The following is a 19,313-nucleotide window of genomic DNA, read 5'->3' as shown; positions in this document are numbered from 1 at the left end:
AGTGTTCTTCAGCTAGCTAAATAGAAAGACAGCTGACATTCAAATGGGTGAAACAACAGACAAAATAATTGCCCTTGAAAAAAAACAAACTTTGGTGCAGGACAATATTGTGTTTCGATGTCTGCAGTTAACATAAAACTATTGAAACAAAACCACTCAAAACATTGCTGACAGTTGATCAGTATGATCAGAAAAAAAGAAAAAAGAAAAAAAACTGCAGTATCATTGTCAAATGTTGAGTTTGTGAAGTTAAACCTGTTTTAAAGAAATCCTTAACACCATCTAAAAGTACCAATGAAGATGCAATAAAACTTAACAAACGTTGACATTTCCAGAAATTAAAATGGTTCTGTCTTTAAACTAGATACTATGAAACCCAGAACAAACTTTCTTTCTGGGCCCATTTCACTTTTCTCTGAGCAAGGAACAACAGTGAATAGCCACCACTTTGAAACTGTGCCATTTTTTGAAATACTTTAAAGTAATTTCATCTTGCATTGGTGAAGTGCATGCGTGTTAAGTATGTGAAGAAGGGAAACAGACAAGAAACCATCACAAATGATACAGCAGATAAGCATTTATCACCACCTCACCATCACATGCATCTTCAAGTTCATCCAGAAAGAGCACATTTCTCTCCAACACAGGAATGTGACTAACATAAAACACACCAGGATGCTAACTGAGTAGATGAAACAGTGGATTAACTCGTGTCAAGTCAAAATAATATAAAAAATATATAATTATAGATAAAAATATATAAAATGAAAACAAACACGGACACCTGGAGGTATCCTACACACTCTCCACATCCTAGTGACAGGTTCTTAAGATTAGGCCCATGGTCCTTTGCTATATGGCCAGAGTAAGTCCTTATTAGCTTAATTTATTTTTTTTTCCTTTTTGGACAGTAAGGCTGTTTGTGGATCATGCAGTTTCATCACAAGGGAGACAAATAGGACACCAAGGACTGTAAAACATGGATTCACTGACAAACTGTCAAAAAAAGAAAAGTCAAGAGGGTGTCTGACAAAAGGAGTTATCAACAGGGCTTTATCAAGCAAAACCATTTAACATATTACTGTAACCATAACCATTGTCTTACAGCTTCAGCTGACATTAAGATCACTGGATTTTCCATAGAAGAATAAAAAGGAAACAGTTTGGTGTAAATACATTTTAATCACAGGGCTGGAAACAAAATTTCAAACATTCTTTTCTTTTTTTCCACCTTAAAATACTACTCATTTTGACAAATTGTTTCCTTGTAAATCAAAGTACAGTGCTAAGTATTCCAGCAGGCCAAATCATAATTGTATTCAAGATGGACAAATACACTGGGTAGTGAGGATAAAATAAAACAATTAAATTAGTGGACAGGAGAGTGACAGAAAAACATCTTTCAGCAGAAATCAAACTCTGGTGTGGAGAGACATTAAGATAAGTAAATGAAACAGAAGTAAAACATGTTAACAAGCATCATTAACATTTCCAAACATTTAGCATTCTCTTTCAGCTCCAGCTGGATTAACAGGCGGCCTGTGATGAAATTACATGTGCAGACGCAATTCTGTAATTTACATGAAGACGTCAAAATAAACATGTATAGGAATTCATTTCAATCCCATGAGATACTACCGGGCAGTAATTTCTCACTGCAGTGCTTGTCTAACACAAGACATCAGGCAAAAAAGTAACCCTGAAAATGGGCTATTTTGATAAAGTTAAGCAGTTGGCCCCTCATCTGACACAATAGTTGTTACAAATAAAAAAAAAAAAAATTACCTGTGTAGGATTGTATACACAAATGCAACCACACAACTTTAAGAGAAGCAATATTTAGTTGACTGTTTATTACTCCATTACCACCCTTAAATCTGGCCTTATTCTTCCATTTATGCTGCTCTTACTCCAGCCACCCTGGGGCAGCTGGAGCCCCAATAAATGACTCATTTGAAGCCATTTAAGGTTGCCAAAAGGTCTTGAGTCATCTTGAATGCTCTTGTACAAAAAAAAGGAAAAAATATTTTTCTTCCCCTCAATCCTATTGATAACAATTTACAAAAGAATTAGAAGCCGAGAGAAAGCTAAATGGTTGAATGGAGATTAAGTATTTTAAACGACAAGGATTCAAAAGCAATTTGAGTTCACAGATTAATGCCACTTGAGTCATGATTCACTGAAAAGATGTGGGCAAAAACATCTCACCATTTGCAAATCAGCACAGACAAACTACATGTTGACCTTCGCAAGACTTGAAAATCACAAGCTGACAAATTTCAAATGTGTAGCAGTGCTGATACCAGGTTAATCAGCCACAAATTAAAAATAAAATAATGAACGAGAAACAATGACAAGGCATAAGAGGAGACCCAATCTGTAAAATCACAACTCTGTGTTTTCACTGGTAATACAATTTTGATGCAACTAAAAAACAACAGACACTCATTAATAATGAAAACAGATTCGGTGCAGGGCATAATCCGTAGTGAAAACTTCATGATTTTCTTTCTTTAATGGCTTGCTACAAGTCAATACACAGACATAATAATTCCTTGTTTTCATTTTTGGAAGTGAAAAGATCTAGCCTCAAACATATCTTTTCATTTACTCTCTGTTCCCCCATGTGTTTTCATGGCAGAACATGAACCTCAAAAGAAAATATTGGTGTGTTGTGTGAAAATTTCACTTGTCTGACAACTTAAACAGCTGTGCAGTTTGAGCTCTATGTTACTATCTAACAGCTGGTGCCAAGCCTGCTGCGATATTGGAAGAGTCATTTAATTAAAGACCACAGTTGGATGACAACAAAACAAACTAATTTGACAGACGAGTATCAAGACAGTTGACTGTGACCTGTGAAAGTCAATGGTTCATTCCATCTCTTTGAACCCAGGTATTGTCATCACTAAGGGATGGCAGGTCAACTTGAGTCAGTGTGTGATTTAAATGTAATTATTTTTACTGTTTTTTGTTTGGAAGTTTGATCCTAAATCACTTTCCTTAGAACTGCAACACTTGCATTTAGGCACTAAAAATTACACCAATCTAATTAAGAACAGATTCAAGTTTGGTTGTTTTCAGTACATTTGTAACATTTACAGGCTCTACAGAAGCCTTGGCACAATTTAGCTGCCAAAGCCAAAGATGCCCTTGATATATCCAGTCAAACCACCCTTGCCCTTCTGCTCAACCTTGTCGTCCATCGGTGGGAAGGCCACATGGTTGAAAGCAAGGTCAAAGAACAGGGGCTTGCAGGGGATTGGTTGAAAATCGGGAGGGAAATGGACCAGATTGGGCTGCTTTCCTACAAGTGCTGGGTCGAGGCGGAAGGTCTCCAAGCGGTCACAGAGAGGCTGCATGAAAAACATAAATTTAGCCTTTTTATCAAGACAAGCAAGCATTTAAGTCTTTTACACAAATCAGCTAACATCAAAGACCTCTAGTTCATATGGTTTCATTTTCTGGAGTTCTTTTTACCCTCTTTTGTTAAAGTATCTCAAGGCCAGTATTTATCAGGAAGGGGGTGGGGATGTGAGAAAAATAATGGTATTGGATGTGGGTCGGCAACCCACATTACCGAAGCCGCGTGCAGAACTTTGATCCCTCTGATGTGGCTCCCTGTGGCTTTTGAAAATAATTAACCAGTATTTCACTAAAATTTATTTTACTTCATTTTTAAAATACAATTTGAAGATTATAGTGATCTTGTTAATATCCAAATAAAACACGTTAAATATTTTTGTTGCTCTTTGCCAACTGCATGCGCCAATGAAAGGACGACACCACACACACAGACAGCATTTCTGGTTTGCCTCTGGTGGATAATTTAAGTTTGTTTGTTTTTTTTCCATAAATACAAGAAGTACTCAAACAAATATTTAGTATTTTGCTTAAAAGTAACCTTTAGCCCAAAGTCTTTTCTTCAAAGCAGAAATGTATTTTCATTTTCTCTGCAGTTGTTCATTAATTTAAAAAAATGCAACACATATTTTGTTTACACATAGCATAAAGGCAAAAAATAAAATGCGTGCTGTATTAATTCATTTTAAATTTCAAAAGAGCTGTGTGGCTCCCGGTGTTTTCTTTACCGTGGGGAAATGAGCCCAAATAGCTCTTTGAGTGATAAAGGATGATGGCCCCCGGTACAGGAGGTAATGTATTATGAAATAGCACTAAAACCCATTTGGGCAAAAGGTTAAGAAGCAAAGTTTACCAGTATTCATGAATTACCTTGTTGTCTTTCGCTTGCTGCTGAGAAGGAACCTCAGTTGTCTCTTCACTGTCTGAAAAAAAAAAGCAAAAAACACCAAACACATAAAGTCAGAACCAAGTAGAAAAACAATTTAATTATCTGTCCAAGAGTCACCACTTTACCTAAAATTGCTGCAGCTTGAAGAGAATATTTTTCAGCATTGACCTCAGCTATGAGCTCCTGAACATCAGGGAGATCCTGTAGACACAATAAAACAGTTCATCCTAAAAGTACAGATTTGATTCAGGCTAATCAAATCATGCATAGAAACATGCAAAAGTTAATATAAGGATGTTGCACTGGTGAACAAAAACAGACAAGTAGAACCTCTGTTGATAATCACAAAAGCCTAATGCCAACCTTGAGGCTGTTGTTGAGACCCTTGGCCTTAGATTGAACCTCCTTGGCATATTTCAGCACCCTTTCATACAGCACCAAAGCCTCACTCCACTTCTTTACCAGCACATACGACTGAGCTATAAAGAAACACCTGTAAAGAAAGCAAAAGACAAAATGTAGTATGGATTATGGACTAAATGAAGCTGCTTTTAACTAATATAACGCAACTCAGTAACTAGAACACTTATCTGTGAGACATAGAGAGGGTTGCAAAACCAAAGCATGTTGGTTGCTACTGTACTTAAAGAAAGAAAAGAAAAATGACACACCTATAGGCCTTATAGACCAATGTCTTGAGGGAAACCTCCTTCTGGAAGCTGTGATCATCCTCCAGACCCTGCAGGGTGGATAGTTCAGCCAGACTCTGTTTGGCAGAAAACACAAAAATCAAGGGGGGAGGAGGGTCTACCTGTCACAAAGCTGTGACACAGTTGAACATCATTGAACTGTGTTGCAACTAGACAACACAATGGGTCATGCCGGGCAGTACTGTTTACACAATATGCATCTGAACGAAGAGCACATTCTTTGGTTCAGTGCATTGTAAAAAAAAAACGTAACAGTGGGGTGATTTTTACAATCATACGCTCTAGAATTGTAGGGTGATCCAGAAAAACCCAAAAGGTGCATGGCTGAGAGGAGGAATTTACAGTCAAATGAGGTGAAGCAGCCTTCTCTGTCAAAAGCAAAACCAACAGACCATTTTGCCTGACAGTTGCTCTGTGCGAATTATTGTTTACACTGAGGTTAAAAGATGCTGCTATTACAAACAGCACAGATATAAAACTACTAAATATTTTTAGTATTTTCGTAACAGTCTTCTATGCTAGGGTCTTGATAGAAACAATAACTGTGTTTACACAAGTTTTAATCATACATATAACACTTGAACCATACCAAAGTTGGCATTTTCATTTAGATGTGTATACAGTATTGAGTTGTTGGTAATGCCTTGTATCTCACTATGGTCTAGAATCTAGATCCTTCAGAAAAATATATGAAATTGAAATTATATATATATATATATATATATTATTTTTTTTATAAAATCAGTGGGTATTTCTTTTTTTTCACATGACACATGCATTTGTTTTTCTGTCATTCTTACACCATATTTACACAGCATATCATGAAAAAGAACTGAAGACTATTTTTTTTTAACCTGCAGAATGATGTCATACAGGCGGATAAGATCCTGTGGGCGGGGTCCCCTCTTATTCTCATCAGCAGCCTCAGTTTCCTTAAGCTTGGCCTGCAGAGTGTGGGCCATACTCTCATTTCTCTTCACCAGAGTACACAGCTTGATGTAGGTCAGGTAACTAGGAGGAGACCAGCATCACTTTACTTATTGGTTCATTATGTTGATTAAAGAAAACAAAGATCAGGAAATTAAGAATAATATTAATAACCCCAGATAAGACATACACAGATACCTTTTAGTTTGTTTTTTTAAAGAGTTAACACAGACTGAATTAAAGCACATTTAAAAACACAGATGTGGAACCCCACATATTGTATATGTTGTATATACAATATTGTTGTAGGCACAGGGATACTACAGGTACTAGCTAATGTAATTTAATACCTTCTATGCCTTTTTTAATGTCATTTTAATTTTATGTACATGTCCAATTGTAGAGCGGTTTATTTTTAATGATGTCACATTTTTCCACACACAACACTACTCTCCACTCTTTCACTGCGCTCAACGTCTGCGATTGTAACTCGCATCATCAGAACTGTGGCCATAAATTATAGCCAATCAAAGGATTCTGCCCGTCAATCATCAAACTATTCTGGTCAAAATTATTAAATGTTTTCAGGCTAATCAAAAATAAATTATGAACAACAATGTCCCCCACCCCCCAATCATCAAGTGTAATAACATTTTTAATGTCTCTAGATATTGATTTCAGTGCCTTTTAATGGTATTTGACATCTTTTTGCAAAACCATTTAATAACTTTTAATGCTTTTTAATGCTCCGCAGAAACCCTGATACAATGTACACTGCAACCTAATGTATATCCAGAAGTAAATCAATCATCAGAAAATTAATCTAGCCAAATCTGACCGTTTACTGGCATCACAGTGTCAGGGCAGTGATCTATATGATATCTATATTGCATCAAACATGTTAAAATATGAGAAGACACTTTGGGCTACCAGTGCTCTTTTTACCTGTGCAGGAACTGCATGTTGGACACCTTTCCATTGTCAGCATCAGAGCTCCTGTCTCGCTGCTTCTACAAATGTATTATTGAAATTAGAAGCAAACAAACAATTATTAATACCCTCAAATATTATTAAACACAATTGTTAAGTGATAACTGAAAAATAATGCAGAGCAACCACGTAGGTTTTATCTATCATTGTTTTTGCCTAAAAATAAAATAAAATTGGATGGGTGTCGGAGTATACCGCCTCATTCTTGAGTTCCTCCCTAACAGCCTGAATGGTGTCTCTGCACTCAGCCAGCAGAGTCTCGTACAGATGCTCTTTGGTCTCCTCATTGGCTGCCTGCATGAAACAAATCGAGACCACATGGTTTAACAAAGAATCAATTCTCATCGTGCTCTTATGCAGTTGAGGGAGTAGGATTCGGTGCGCAAAACTCTGAGGGCATTCTAGAAATTATCTGCAGTAGGTTGCAACTTCTCCCTTGACATTATTTTCTGGTATTGTGATACCTTCAAGGACAAATGACGGCTTAAATTGCCAATATGGCTTTTTGTAGACAAAGATGAACTAAAGTTCCACCTCGAAGGCCGGTAAATGCAATCAATTTTCAAACAAAATCGATTATTTATATCTAATTAGATTCCAAAGAGTGTGATTTTTTTTTTTTTGTAATAGGACCAGTTCTTCAAATGGCTCCATAAATTAATAAGTACAAAATGAACACTATCAACTTTTCACGCAATTAGTTACAAATGTCTCATAAAAGTGAATCAAAGAGCTGGAAAAAAAGCTTTTAAAAGCTGCAATAGGTTGACACAAAGAAAAACACTTTCAGGAGTGGCAGAGTGGAGGGGGGCAGGTATGTAACCCAGCAAGCTGGTTGTACATTCCTACAACCAGACACTCTAATGGCTCAGAGATCAAATCTTGGAGAACGACTATTCTTCTTCACCTCACTGCTCTTACATAAACACTCAGCAACAGACCTGACTCTTCGATGTCGACAAAGATGAATAAGGAGCATAATCTTAAACTTTCATAGGTAACAAAAAGAAGTCATACTGACTAAATATGGCTGGGAAAAATGCCCAACATTATCTCAATACGGTTTTGTTTGGACTTACTTGTTAAAAGCGAGATCGTATTTGCACACAAAGCGAAACAACTTAGGAATCTTACAAAGAAATTCCTTGTACTTCCCTTAGGCCCAATGCTATGAAGTTACTATACTGCCAGCCGCCATGGCAACGCCCTGCTAGACTGGTTCTACCTGTGTAACATAATCTGCTGATGAATGGCTGGGTAGTATAAAGTGATTAAAATGGGGTGGAGCTCTTTAGTGGTGTGGTCAAATGGACAACTATAGCTTAAGTGATCATGGAGACAGGTGGGAGAGTACTTGGTGTGTCATCTGGAAGGAAAGTAGATTAGGAGATTTGGTGGTGGAATAAGGAAGTGCAGGGTTATATACAGAGAAAGAGGTAGCGGGACACTGAGGGGATTGAAAAGAGCGGACAGGAGTACAGGAAACTAGACATAGCAGAAGTCAGCATTTGTTAACAGCAGTATGGCTTCATGCCTAGAAAGAGTACTACAGATGCACTATTTGCTTTAAGAATGCTGGTAGAGAAGTACAAATAAGTTCAGAGGGAGCTGCATTGCGCTTTTGTAGACCTACCAAAATCATACAACAGAGTGCCAAGAAAGGAGTAATGGTACTATAAGAGTCTGGAGTGATAGAGAAATAAGTTAGACTGGTGCAGGACATTTATGTGAGCTGTGAGACAGTGGTGAGGTGTGCTGTAAGTGCGTAAGAAGTTCAGGGTGGGGGTGGAATAACATTAGGGGTCAGCTCTGAGCCCCTTCTTGGTTCCAGTGGTGATGAACAGGCTGACAGGTGAAGTTAGACAGAAATCTCTTTGGACCATAATGTTTGCAGATCACATCGTGATCTCTGGTGAGAGTATGAAACAGGTGGAGGAAATTCTAGAGGGGTGGAGGCATGCTTTTGAATGGAGAGGAATGAAGGTTAGCCACAGGAACACAGATTCATGTTTGTGAATGAAGAGGAGCCAAGTGGAACTGTGAGGGAGTGGAGATAAAGAATACTAAGTATGTAGGGTCAACAGACCAGAGCAATGAAGAGTGTGGAAAAGAGGTAAAGAAACTTGTTCAAGCTGGTTGGAACTGGTGGAGAATCTGTCAGGGTAACCTGGGATATTAGTCGTTTTCTTCTTCTTTCGGCTTTTCCCTTCAGGGGTCGCCACAGCGAATCAACTTTCTCCATCTAACCCTATTCTCTGTATCTTCCTCTCTCACACCAACTACCTTCATATCCTCTCTCACTACGTCAAATCTTCTCTTTGGTCTTCCTCGAGACCTCTTGCCTGACAGCTCCAATTCCAGCATCAGTCTACCAATATATTCTTTATTCCTCCTTTGTATACGACCGAACCATCTCAGTATGGCTTCTCTGACCTTCTCCCCAAAACATCAAACATGTGCTGCTCCTCTGGTATGCATTCCTGATCCTATCCATCCTGGTCACTCCCAAAGAGAACCTCAACATCTTCATCTCTGCAACCTCGAGTTCTGCCTCCTGTCGTTTCGTCATTGTAAAAGTTTCTAGTCCATATAGCATCGCTGGTCTCACCACTGTCTTTTACAGCTTTCCTTTTATTCTGGCCGACAGTCTATCACATAGTACCCCTGACACTTTTCTGCACCCATTCCAACCTGCTTGGACCAGTCTCTTCACCTCTTTTCCACACTCTCTGATGCTCTAGACTGTTGACCCCAAGTACCTGAAATCCTCAATCTTCTTGATCTCCACTCCCTGTAGCCTCACCGTACCACCAGAGTTCCTCTCATTCACACATATGTTCTGTCAACTTTCATTCCTCTCCTTTCATCTGCAAACATCATGGTCCATGGAGATTCCCGTCTAACCTCATCTGTCAGCCTGTCTAGCACCATTGCAAACAAGAAGGGGCTCAGAGCTGATCCCTGGTGGAGTCCCACCTCCACCTTGAACTTCTGTTACTCCTCACAGCTAGCATACATGTCCTGCACGGGTCTAACATACTTCTCTGCCACTCCAGACTTCCTTACACAATACCAGAGCTCCTCTCTTGGCACCCTGTCATATGCTTTTTCTAGGTCAACAAATATACTGCTGTTCACAAATGCTGACTTCTGCTCTCACTCTAGTTTCCATTACTCTTTCCCATAACCTCATTGTATGGCTCATCAACTTTATCGCTCTATAGTTGCTGCAATCCTGCACATCCCCTTTATTCTTAAAAATAGGCACAGTCAACTTCATCTCCATTCTTCAGGCATCTTCTCACTCTCTAAGATCCTGTTGAACAATCAAGTCATAAAATCTACTGCTGTATTGTTCCTCTGATAGACTCATTTCTGATCCTATCCATCCTCTTCACTCCCAAAGTGAACCGCAACATCTTCATCTCTGCGACCTCCAGATCGGCTTCGGTCTTTCTGTCATTCTAACTGTTTCTAGGCCATTCAGCATCGCTGAGCTTCATCTCAAGGGTAAAATATCGAGGCAAGCCAAACTTTATAGAATGGTCAAGCATGATAAGAGTGACTGGACTTCTGTTGTTGAGCCACAAAATACTGAGAAATCTCTAACCCGGTATAATAGGGTATAAGCCAGAATTAAAGAAAAGGTATACAACAGTGGTCCCCAACCTTTTTAATCACCGCTGACCAGTCAACACTTGGACAATTTTACCGCGGACCAGCGGGACACGTAGATTGTTTATATTGCAACTATAATAATAAATGTGAATCCACTGTTTACTCGTATGCAACTTTATTAGCAGTTTCCTCATAACGTTGCACCGACATGAGTATAATGAAAGCTTTATTGCCTCATTGCTGCATATTATGCAGAGCGGCTTGGTCTGTGGGCATCACTTGTTATGATAAATCCACATTTCAGGTAGAACTCCTGGTATAGTCAGTCAAAATCTTTCTTTTTCTTGGAAGTTGTAGGCTCTTCTTCTGTCTCTTCACTAGACCTTTTCCTCTTCGGAAAGAAACTTACGGTCTGACGTATGTTTTTTTTTTTTTAACTCATTTTGCTAGCTTGTGGGTTATATATTTGCCGCTCAAGTGACCAAGACAGAGATTCTGGTCATTTTTCAAAATAAAGATTGTTCAGATTGCGATAATAAATCCAACGGAAATAATCAATTATTTCTCAGGCGGCCTGGTACCGGTCAACGACCCGGGGGTTGGGGACGACTGGTGTACAAGACAGTGGTGCGACCAGCGATGCTGTATGATTTCGAGACAAGACAAGGAAAAGACAGGAAGCAGAACTGGATGTAGCGGAGACAAATATGACAAAGTTCTTTTTGGTAGTGATAAGGATGGATAGGATTAGGAATTAGTCCATCAGACGATCAACTGTTAGGATGTTTTAGAGAGCAGGTCAGTGAAACCAGACTGAAATGGTTTTGGTCATGTACAGAGGAGGACTAGTGAAGATACTGGTAGAAGGATGCTAGGCAGGAGGCCTAGAAGAAGACCAAAGAGAAGAATTATAGATGTAGTGACAGAGGACATGAAGTGAGTTGGTGTGAGAAAAGAGGATATAGAAAATAGGGTCAGATCAAGAAGGCTGGTTAGCTCTTGTGACCCCTGAACGGAATAGCCGAAAAGGACAGAAAGAAAATGATCCATCCTCAATCAGAGGTGCAGGAAAATGTTCCTCTTTCAACTTTATGGACCACGATATATTTGCTCAAGTAAAATCTGCATCTGGTTTACTTAATAAAATATAGGCTGGTTTATAATACCGAAAGGCATATTTCATGTTTCTCTTAACCAACCAGGTACAAGATATCAATAAAAAAACAAAAAAAAAAAAAAACACCCTACTTTCTACTGTATGCTCCCTCACAACTAAGAGTTAATTCGCTGAACATTCTGAAAAGAATTTCATTTTTAGATCTAATACCTTAATATGGTTATGCATGTTTTTTTGATGCCTTTTCCATCAACTGATCCATCAAAGCACACCTTTTCTCTGATGCAACCATCCTGATTTACAGGTTGAGAACTGCTAATAACCATGTACAGCATACAAAGAAGCTTAATGTGTTGAAGTGACTGCTGCTGACAAAAAGAATCTTGAACTTTGTTTTTATCTACAGTGTTTGAGCAAACATATTGATAGAAATAGGACTGCTATGGCTCCTATGGGTTCTTCCAAAAATGAAAGGTATTTCAGTAATTGAGCATTTCTGTCATTTGACCAGCTGGGTGTAGTTTGCATGTGTGTGGGCTGAAATGCACAGAATGCAGTCAAGTGATGAACAAGGCTGCATGCCACAGGTATTAGTGACTGTGGGTGTGATAGGTGTGTCTTTGGGTGTGCTGAGCCTTTGGGCACAAGACAAGAGTTTGAGGTACTTGGAATGTCAGAGTGACAGGCCATGACACACTGGAATGAGAAGAGCACCACCTTCTGAAATTTTTATAGACTGCATCAAATACTTCAAAGCAGGGAATTAATCACATGCTCTCACATAAAATATGCATGCTTCACTTTCATAAGGGGCCTCCTTTTGTTAAATGTAACTTTTCTTTCTTCTGATGTCAAACTAAGACGAAGTTGTTCATATGATTGTGCACATGTGCATTTCTACCATGTGTGTCGTGCACAGGACCGGTTACAAACATGGTCCTCACCAATGACAATTTACCTTTTACGTCCATCACGTAAAACAAGCGGGCTTACAAAAATTCATTGACAATCGACCTGATGGATATTGAAGATCAAATATAACCGCAACATTTCTCACATAACAGCTATAAATGACCAGAAATTACGGCAATGAGAAATCTGGACTTACGTGCAAAGTTGATCAGGTTTTGCTGTGATATTTCATGATCTTTCCCCATACAAGTTCAAGAGCTGAACTTAGTTGTCAAAACAATAAAGGTCAAGAGCCACTCACCTGAGCAATGGCAGCCTCATTGTCTGCCAGACCAAGCAGAAAAATGCGGGCCTTGTCGAGCTTAACGGGCACAGTCCGTCCACGCCACTCCACCTCACTCATAGTGGCTGCCTGCTTAGTTCTTGCCTGAGTAATCAGGGCCTAGAGTAGAAAGAAATAGCTTTACAGCATTCTTGTGGATAATTGAATTAAAACGATCAATTTAAACCAGGAATATCTCACATGGCATGTGTGTATTTATGGATAACTAAATGCAAATAAATCCTGATTATTCTAGTGATACAGCTGCGATACTGTTGAATCACACCTCTAGTTTTTCTGCCATCATGCCTCCGCCTCCTCCTGTAAGTCTCATCTGCATCAGGTCATTGATGGCATTTTGGTCACCTGTCAGGTCAGGGAAAGAGTTACCCACTGAGTGTTGGAAGATTTTCTAATCTCAGAACAAGAAGTCTTTTACTTGGTCACACACACCAATGTTGTAAGCACAGTAGCGGATGTTGGGTGATATCTCGTCCACTCGGTGGCGGTAAAGCACGGCCAGCTCCTCGGTGAAAGCGCTCGCCAGCTTCTCATAGATAGTCCTGACAAATGCAATATCAAAATCAGCGTGCTTTCTTATGAAGTCAGTCTTATAATAGGTGATACTTGTAATGCACACATGTTCACTCACAAATTTAGAAGTGCCGATCATTTTATTAACTCACTTGCACTTATTGAAAGCTTCCATGGCACACTTCCATTCCTGCAGTTCAAACTCCACCATGCCAGAAAGGTACGCAGTGTAGGCCTGCAATCAAAGTGTAAGTTATTAGTGGCTAGGGTAAACAGGAGAAATGAATGAGCATGTATTCAGATAAAACAAAAAAAGCTGCTGTCAAGTGAAAGAAACAGATCTATTTCAAGCCTCTTCAAGGTTTCTCTCTCTTTGTAACACTTTAAAAATACATATATTTCAGTGAAGAAATGGCCGGCATAGCCACAGGGATTCTAGATAAAAATTGTGAGTTTCTCTGTGATGACTATCTTTCAGTGTAATACTTATTCCAAGATAGCTAAATGGAGGCTATACCTGTGCTTCCAGTTTGGTCTTGGCGTCTACACAAGGGCTTTCGCACAGCTTCTCCAGCTTCTCACTATGCTTGGCTGCCTTGCGCAGCCGTGCCAGAAGATGGAAACGCTTGCGCGGCTCTGTATTTGCCTCCTGTTTCAGCTGCATTGCGTAGCTCCATGCACGCTCTGCCTCCATTAAAACCAGCAACAAGTACCTGAATTGGAGAAAATTGAAGAATGAAATATATTCACATTAAATCTAGCAGCAGGACACACTTACAAATGATCCAGACAACAATGAAAATTAACTACAGTGCATCACTTAATTTGTTAAAATTCTAAAGCGATCATGTGTAACAACATTCTTTAAGAGGTTACAACACAAATAATTCTCTCTGCTAGATTTTTTTTTTTTTTTTAATCGCCATCTTCGTGTCAGCATGTTTAAAAAAAAAACAAAAAAAACTTCATGTCAATGCTATATGACTGCGCTATTATACATACACAAAACATACAAAAATTAAGAGACCACTGAGAACTTTTTGGAAACCAGTGTCTCTTGAATTCCAACACAAGCACACCTGTTTCTACCAAATAAGGTACTGATGAGATGATACCTGAACCAAATCTGATCGAGAAAATGCATAAAAAAAATGCATCATTGCTGTGGTCAACACTATCTTTTCGTAATAGGACCAACTGGAGGGAAAAAACCTTGCCAGTAGTTCATCAAAAGTACCTTCCTACTACTACAAAACTACTGACCTTGCGAAAAGAAATGTTTTGTGTGAGGAAACAAAGGGCTCATTCTGTCTTTACTGGCAGAGGGATACTAGCCGCAGGGAATCTTCAATCTTTGTAGTTACTGCTAACAGCTAAGACAATTTATATTTCATTATATTTCTTATTCTTCCTCCTTTCCACTATTGTCTATTACTGTTATGTTTTTACTTGAAACTCTGGCACAACAATTTCCTTCGGGATTAATAAAAGTTGTTCTCATCTCATACAGTGAGAATTGGATTACTTCAATCCTTAAAATTCTCAGACAGCAGTTCCTAAGAACAAGGTCAAGCAGCAGACATTGGGAACAGCAAAGCTACGATCTGGCAGAGGTCGAAAACAACTCTCTGACCAGGATGACCATCACCTCATTCGAATGTCACTCAGGTAATGTAGAATGGCATCAATAAGAATGGCAAAATGGCATTCGAAACAGGCTCTTTAGAGGCAAGGCTCAATTCTTACAAAGCATAGAAGAGTTTGCAAAAGACCAGAAGGACCATTGAAGATTAGGGTAAAGTCCTCTTCTCTGGTGAGTCGAATTTCCAGCTTTGTCTAACACCTTGTTGTCTGAGGATGCTGGTTATCACCTCATAACTGCAAATTCAAAATATAAGTTTCTCTTACTGAGGAATCTGTCCTATGATTTGATATGAGTTTATGGAACAACCGAGGCAGACATGATTTTAATGTGGAGCGCAATTTGCTTTATATTGCATTTTGTCTTCCAGCATCAAATACAGTGCCTATCGTAAGTATTCACCCCCATTAGAGGTTCTACCCTTTTAGTGCCTTCATAAATCAATCGTGGTCAATAAAATTTGGCTTTTTTTAACACAAAAATTTAATGGAAATAACTCTTTAATATCAAAGAGAAAACAGATTTCTTCAAAGTAATGTCTATGAAATAAAAGTATATAAAGAAATATAATTGTTTGCAATATTAATCACCCCATTCCAGTCAGTATTTTGTAGATGCACCTTTGGATGCAATCACAGCAGTGAGTCTGTGTGGATAAGTCTCGAGAAGTCTTGTACATCTGCCCACAGCAATTTTGCTCCATTCTTCCTTACAAAACCGCTCAAGCTCTGTCATCCCTTTTTAAGTCCGGCCACAAATTCTCTATAGGATTGAGGTCTGGGCTTTGACTCGGCTACTCCAGAACCTTTACTTGGTTCTTTTTTGAACATTCCTGTGTAGCTTTTGCAGTATGCTTCGGATCATTGTCTTGCTGGAAAACAAATCTTCTCCCAAGCTGTAGTTCACTTGCAGACTGAATAAGATTGTCCCTCAGGATTTCAGTGTATTTTGCAGCATTCATTCTGCCCTCTATCTTTACAAGCCCTCCAGGTCCGGCCGCTGAGAAACCTCCCCACAGCATGATGCTACCACCACCATGCTTAACAGAGGGGATGGTGTGTTTTTGGTGGTGTGCAGTGTTTGGTTTCCGCCAGACATTACGTATTGTCTGATGGCCAAAAAGCTTGATTTTGGTTTCATCAGACCAAAGAATCTTCTTCCACTTGACCATGGAGTCTTCCACGTACTTCTTAGCAAACTCTAGTCGAGATCTAACACGACTGTTCTTCAACAGTGGCTTTCTCATTGTCACTCTCCCATAAAGCTTTGACCGGTGAAAAACCCAGGCAGCAGATGTTATATGCACTGTCTCCCATCTCAGCAGCTGAAGCTTGTAACTCCTTCAGAGTGGTCGTAGGGGTCTTGGTTGCTTCGCTCACAAGCCTCGTACTTGCACAGTCACTTAGTTTACGAGGGCAGCCTGATCTAGGCAGATTCACACAAATGCCATATTCCTTCCATTTCTTGAAAATGGATTTCACTGAACTTCAGGGGATGTTCAATGCCTTGGAATTTTTTTTTTGTATCAATCCCCTGAATTGTACTTCTCAATCACCCTTTCCCTGAGTTGCTTGGGGTGTTCTTCTGTCTTCATGACTTTAATTGTCACCAGGAATACTGATCCACCAGTCTGGACCATTCGGACACAGGTGTTTTATACCTCAATCACTTGAAGCACACCCACACCACTCAGGTGATCTTCATTTCACTAAATGTGAAACTATTGGCAAGAACTTGATGGACCTCTATTGAATTAGACCATCAACTTAAAAAGGGGGTGATTAATTATGCAAACAATTATATTGCTTTATATATTTTTATATAATTGACATTACTTGTCAATTATATAAAAATTGAAAAGGTGAAAAGGTCTGTTTTCACTTTGACATTAAAGAGTTTTTTCCAATAAATGTTTGTGTTAAAAAGCCAAATTTTATTGACCATGATTGATTTATGAAAGCACTAAAAGGGTAAAACATCCAAGGGGGTGAATACTTATGATAGGCACTGTATGAGCTATGCTTTTCAAACTTCGAGCTGTGCTGGTCTCAACCTGGTAATTCAGCGCTAATAAAAATAATGCAGTACTCACCTGCTGTCCGAAAGCATTTCTACGGTTATTTTCTTTCCAATGAACTTGTGACGATTTCCCATCTTGAATCCAAGAGTTTTTCGAAGGCGACGAAGTCTGCGAGAGCAGTAGCCCCTGAAAGACATTATGGTATTGATATCTGAAGAATGCTCAAACAAACAAAAAGCTGTTCTCCCACAAAGATCCCTCGATCTATTCAACTATATATCTTGATAGAGCTGAAATTTCATTATGAAGTGTGAATACGTTTGATTGTGAACACTATGCATACAATCTAAGGGAACGATATTGATAGCTCAGCTCTAAATGAGACTCTTATACCGTACACCACACTTGCTTCGGTCAATTGATTTCATAAAACAAGAAGTTTTTCATAGGTTTTCATAGTGTCTGAGACTGAAGTACTTTTGATAACAGCAGTCCCTTTTAGAAAAGAAAAATACTTCCATCGTATTTGTATTATAATGTCCTTCGATTGTTTCGGAAGTTGAGATACATCTTTAAAAAAACGAGTATGGGGGTGCAGAGCTGTGAGGTACAACTGAAACTGTAACTGGGGCATGTAGTAATTCACATTAAAGGAAATGTTTGATATCCTACCTCCCTGGAATATAAATTAAGAATACAGAAGAAAACTTTGATGCCCTATTTCAAGTAGCCTGTATGGCTGCTACCATATGTTCAGCTCCTTTAACACGTACACCAAGTAGGCCGCAAACATGGTTATGCAGGTTTTTAGCAACGTATTGCCTGAATTCGATTATCATCTTGGAAGTCTCTGTGAGTAAAGGATTGGGGGGATTGTGGACATAATAAAGATCTTGAAGGGGATAGGGCAGTCCTTTAACAGTGACTCCAAGCCCAAATCAATCTTACCTATATCTCTGATAGTCACCGTGCCGGAGGCCATGCTGCTGCTGGGACTCCTTGATGATTTGCAGGACTGAGAAATCAGGTTAAGGAAGATTCTTCTTGCCGTAATAATGCATTCGCTTGTAACAGAGCCTGACAGCATTACTGTGACAGCGAGACACATGACTGACGCTACTGAAAAACATTTACGTTTGTCGTATATAATAGCCAAATAAAAGCTATCCCCCCCGACCACCAGCGAGCCAGTTTCTCTATGACACGTAGACTAACGGACGCTAGCTAAGGTTAACGCTACACTGGGTAACAGATAGCAAGGAGGCTGTTAGCTATAGCTTTAAAAAAATAACGCTGACTAATATATTAAAACATTCCAGAATACTTTCCAGTCCAAGTCCCCCGTCCGGCAGATTCTCCTTATTTTCGTCCATTGCAGAAACTTTAGATTCGCCCTGCCTGTCTGCGGCCATTTGTATGTGCTAACACTTAACACATGCTCAAGGGATCCGGGAACCAATGGGAGCACAAGGAGGGGCGATAAGGAAGGATCCAAAACTCGCGATAGCTCGCCTTGTTCCTTTTTTGTTGCTCGCCTCAGTAATATGTGCATTACCGCGACCAGCTGGACAAAACTCGTGGTTTCAATACACTGTGGATCTTCTTCTCCTTTCAGCTTTTGCCTTCAGTGGTCGCCATAGCAAATCAACCTTCTCCATATCACCCTATTTTCTGTATCCTTTCAATACTAGCCAGGGAAGATCACATGATAAATGTTGAGGAACGTTCATTTGAAACTCCTTCTTTGAGATAACAAATAGGGATCCTATCTAAACCTTACCTCAGAGTTGGAGATAATAATAATCAAAATACTCGTAAGCCAACATAAAAATAGAAGTCAGTTTTTGTGACATGATTAAAGCAGTCTAATGGAAAGGTGAGGACTGCTAACAGTCATTGAAATTAGGAGCAAGGCAATCCTTTTGATAATCAGTAACAGTGATGGACCATGCGTAAACCCCAGAATGTAACAGTGGCTAGGCCACTGAATATCTGCGAACCACCCCAAAAAAGATTTCCCTCCCCATTATTAATGAGATCAGTGTGAGAGAATAATGGCTTCTCACTGGGCAAATATTACATCTATTTCCCAAAATGTGTGCGATATGGAAAATAACTTCAGTGAAATCCTTCCGATAGACATGTTTACAGATAAAGGAAAAGACAAAAGCGGTAAAAAACAAACAAACATACACATCCTTTTCAGGAACAAGGACTGGTGTAAATGACTGTGTGCAATATGTCATGTTGTAAACATCACCCCTGTTGA

At 39.2% G+C, this 19,313-nt stretch overlaps 1 protein-coding gene across 2 annotated transcripts; it reads right to left on the bottom strand.

Moving 5' to 3' along the window:
• Nucleotides 1-1,162: 1,162 nt before the first annotated feature.
• Nucleotides 1,163-18,497, bottom strand: LOC147228126 (signal recognition particle subunit SRP68-like). Of its 2 annotated transcripts, none has more exons than XM_086156356.1 (16): nucleotides 18,369-18,497; nucleotides 17,993-18,059; nucleotides 17,117-17,230; nucleotides 13,900-14,095; nucleotides 13,535-13,617; nucleotides 13,302-13,411; nucleotides 13,135-13,214; nucleotides 12,828-12,968; nucleotides 7,075-7,173; nucleotides 6,835-6,899; nucleotides 5,817-5,973; nucleotides 4,924-5,018; nucleotides 4,616-4,745; nucleotides 4,378-4,453; nucleotides 4,234-4,286; nucleotides 1,163-3,356 (listed from the first exon to the last, which is right to left on the bottom strand). In XM_086156356.1, the coding sequence occupies exons 1-16, from the start codon at nucleotides 18,454-18,456 to the stop codon at nucleotides 3,129-3,131; spliced, it is 1,782 nt and encodes a 593-aa protein (XP_086012482.1). In that variant the 5' UTR covers nucleotides 18,457-18,497; the 3' UTR covers nucleotides 1,163-3,128. The 2 variants fall into 2 exon arrangements, with proteins under 2 accessions (XP_086012482.1, XP_086012483.1); XM_086156357.1 differs by having other exon boundaries at nucleotides 4,234-4,282.
• Nucleotides 18,498-19,313: the final 816 nt, after the last annotated feature.

Source organism: Fistularia commersonii, chromosome 12 (genome assembly GCF_037954325.1).
Source record: "Fistularia commersonii isolate RoL2024-O1a breed Wild chromosome 12, RoL_Fcom_v1.0, whole genome shotgun sequence".
Lineage (NCBI taxonomy): Eukaryota > Metazoa > Chordata > Actinopteri > Syngnathiformes > Fistulariidae > Fistularia > Fistularia commersonii.
This window is presented reverse-complemented; position numbering and strand designations above follow the sequence as displayed.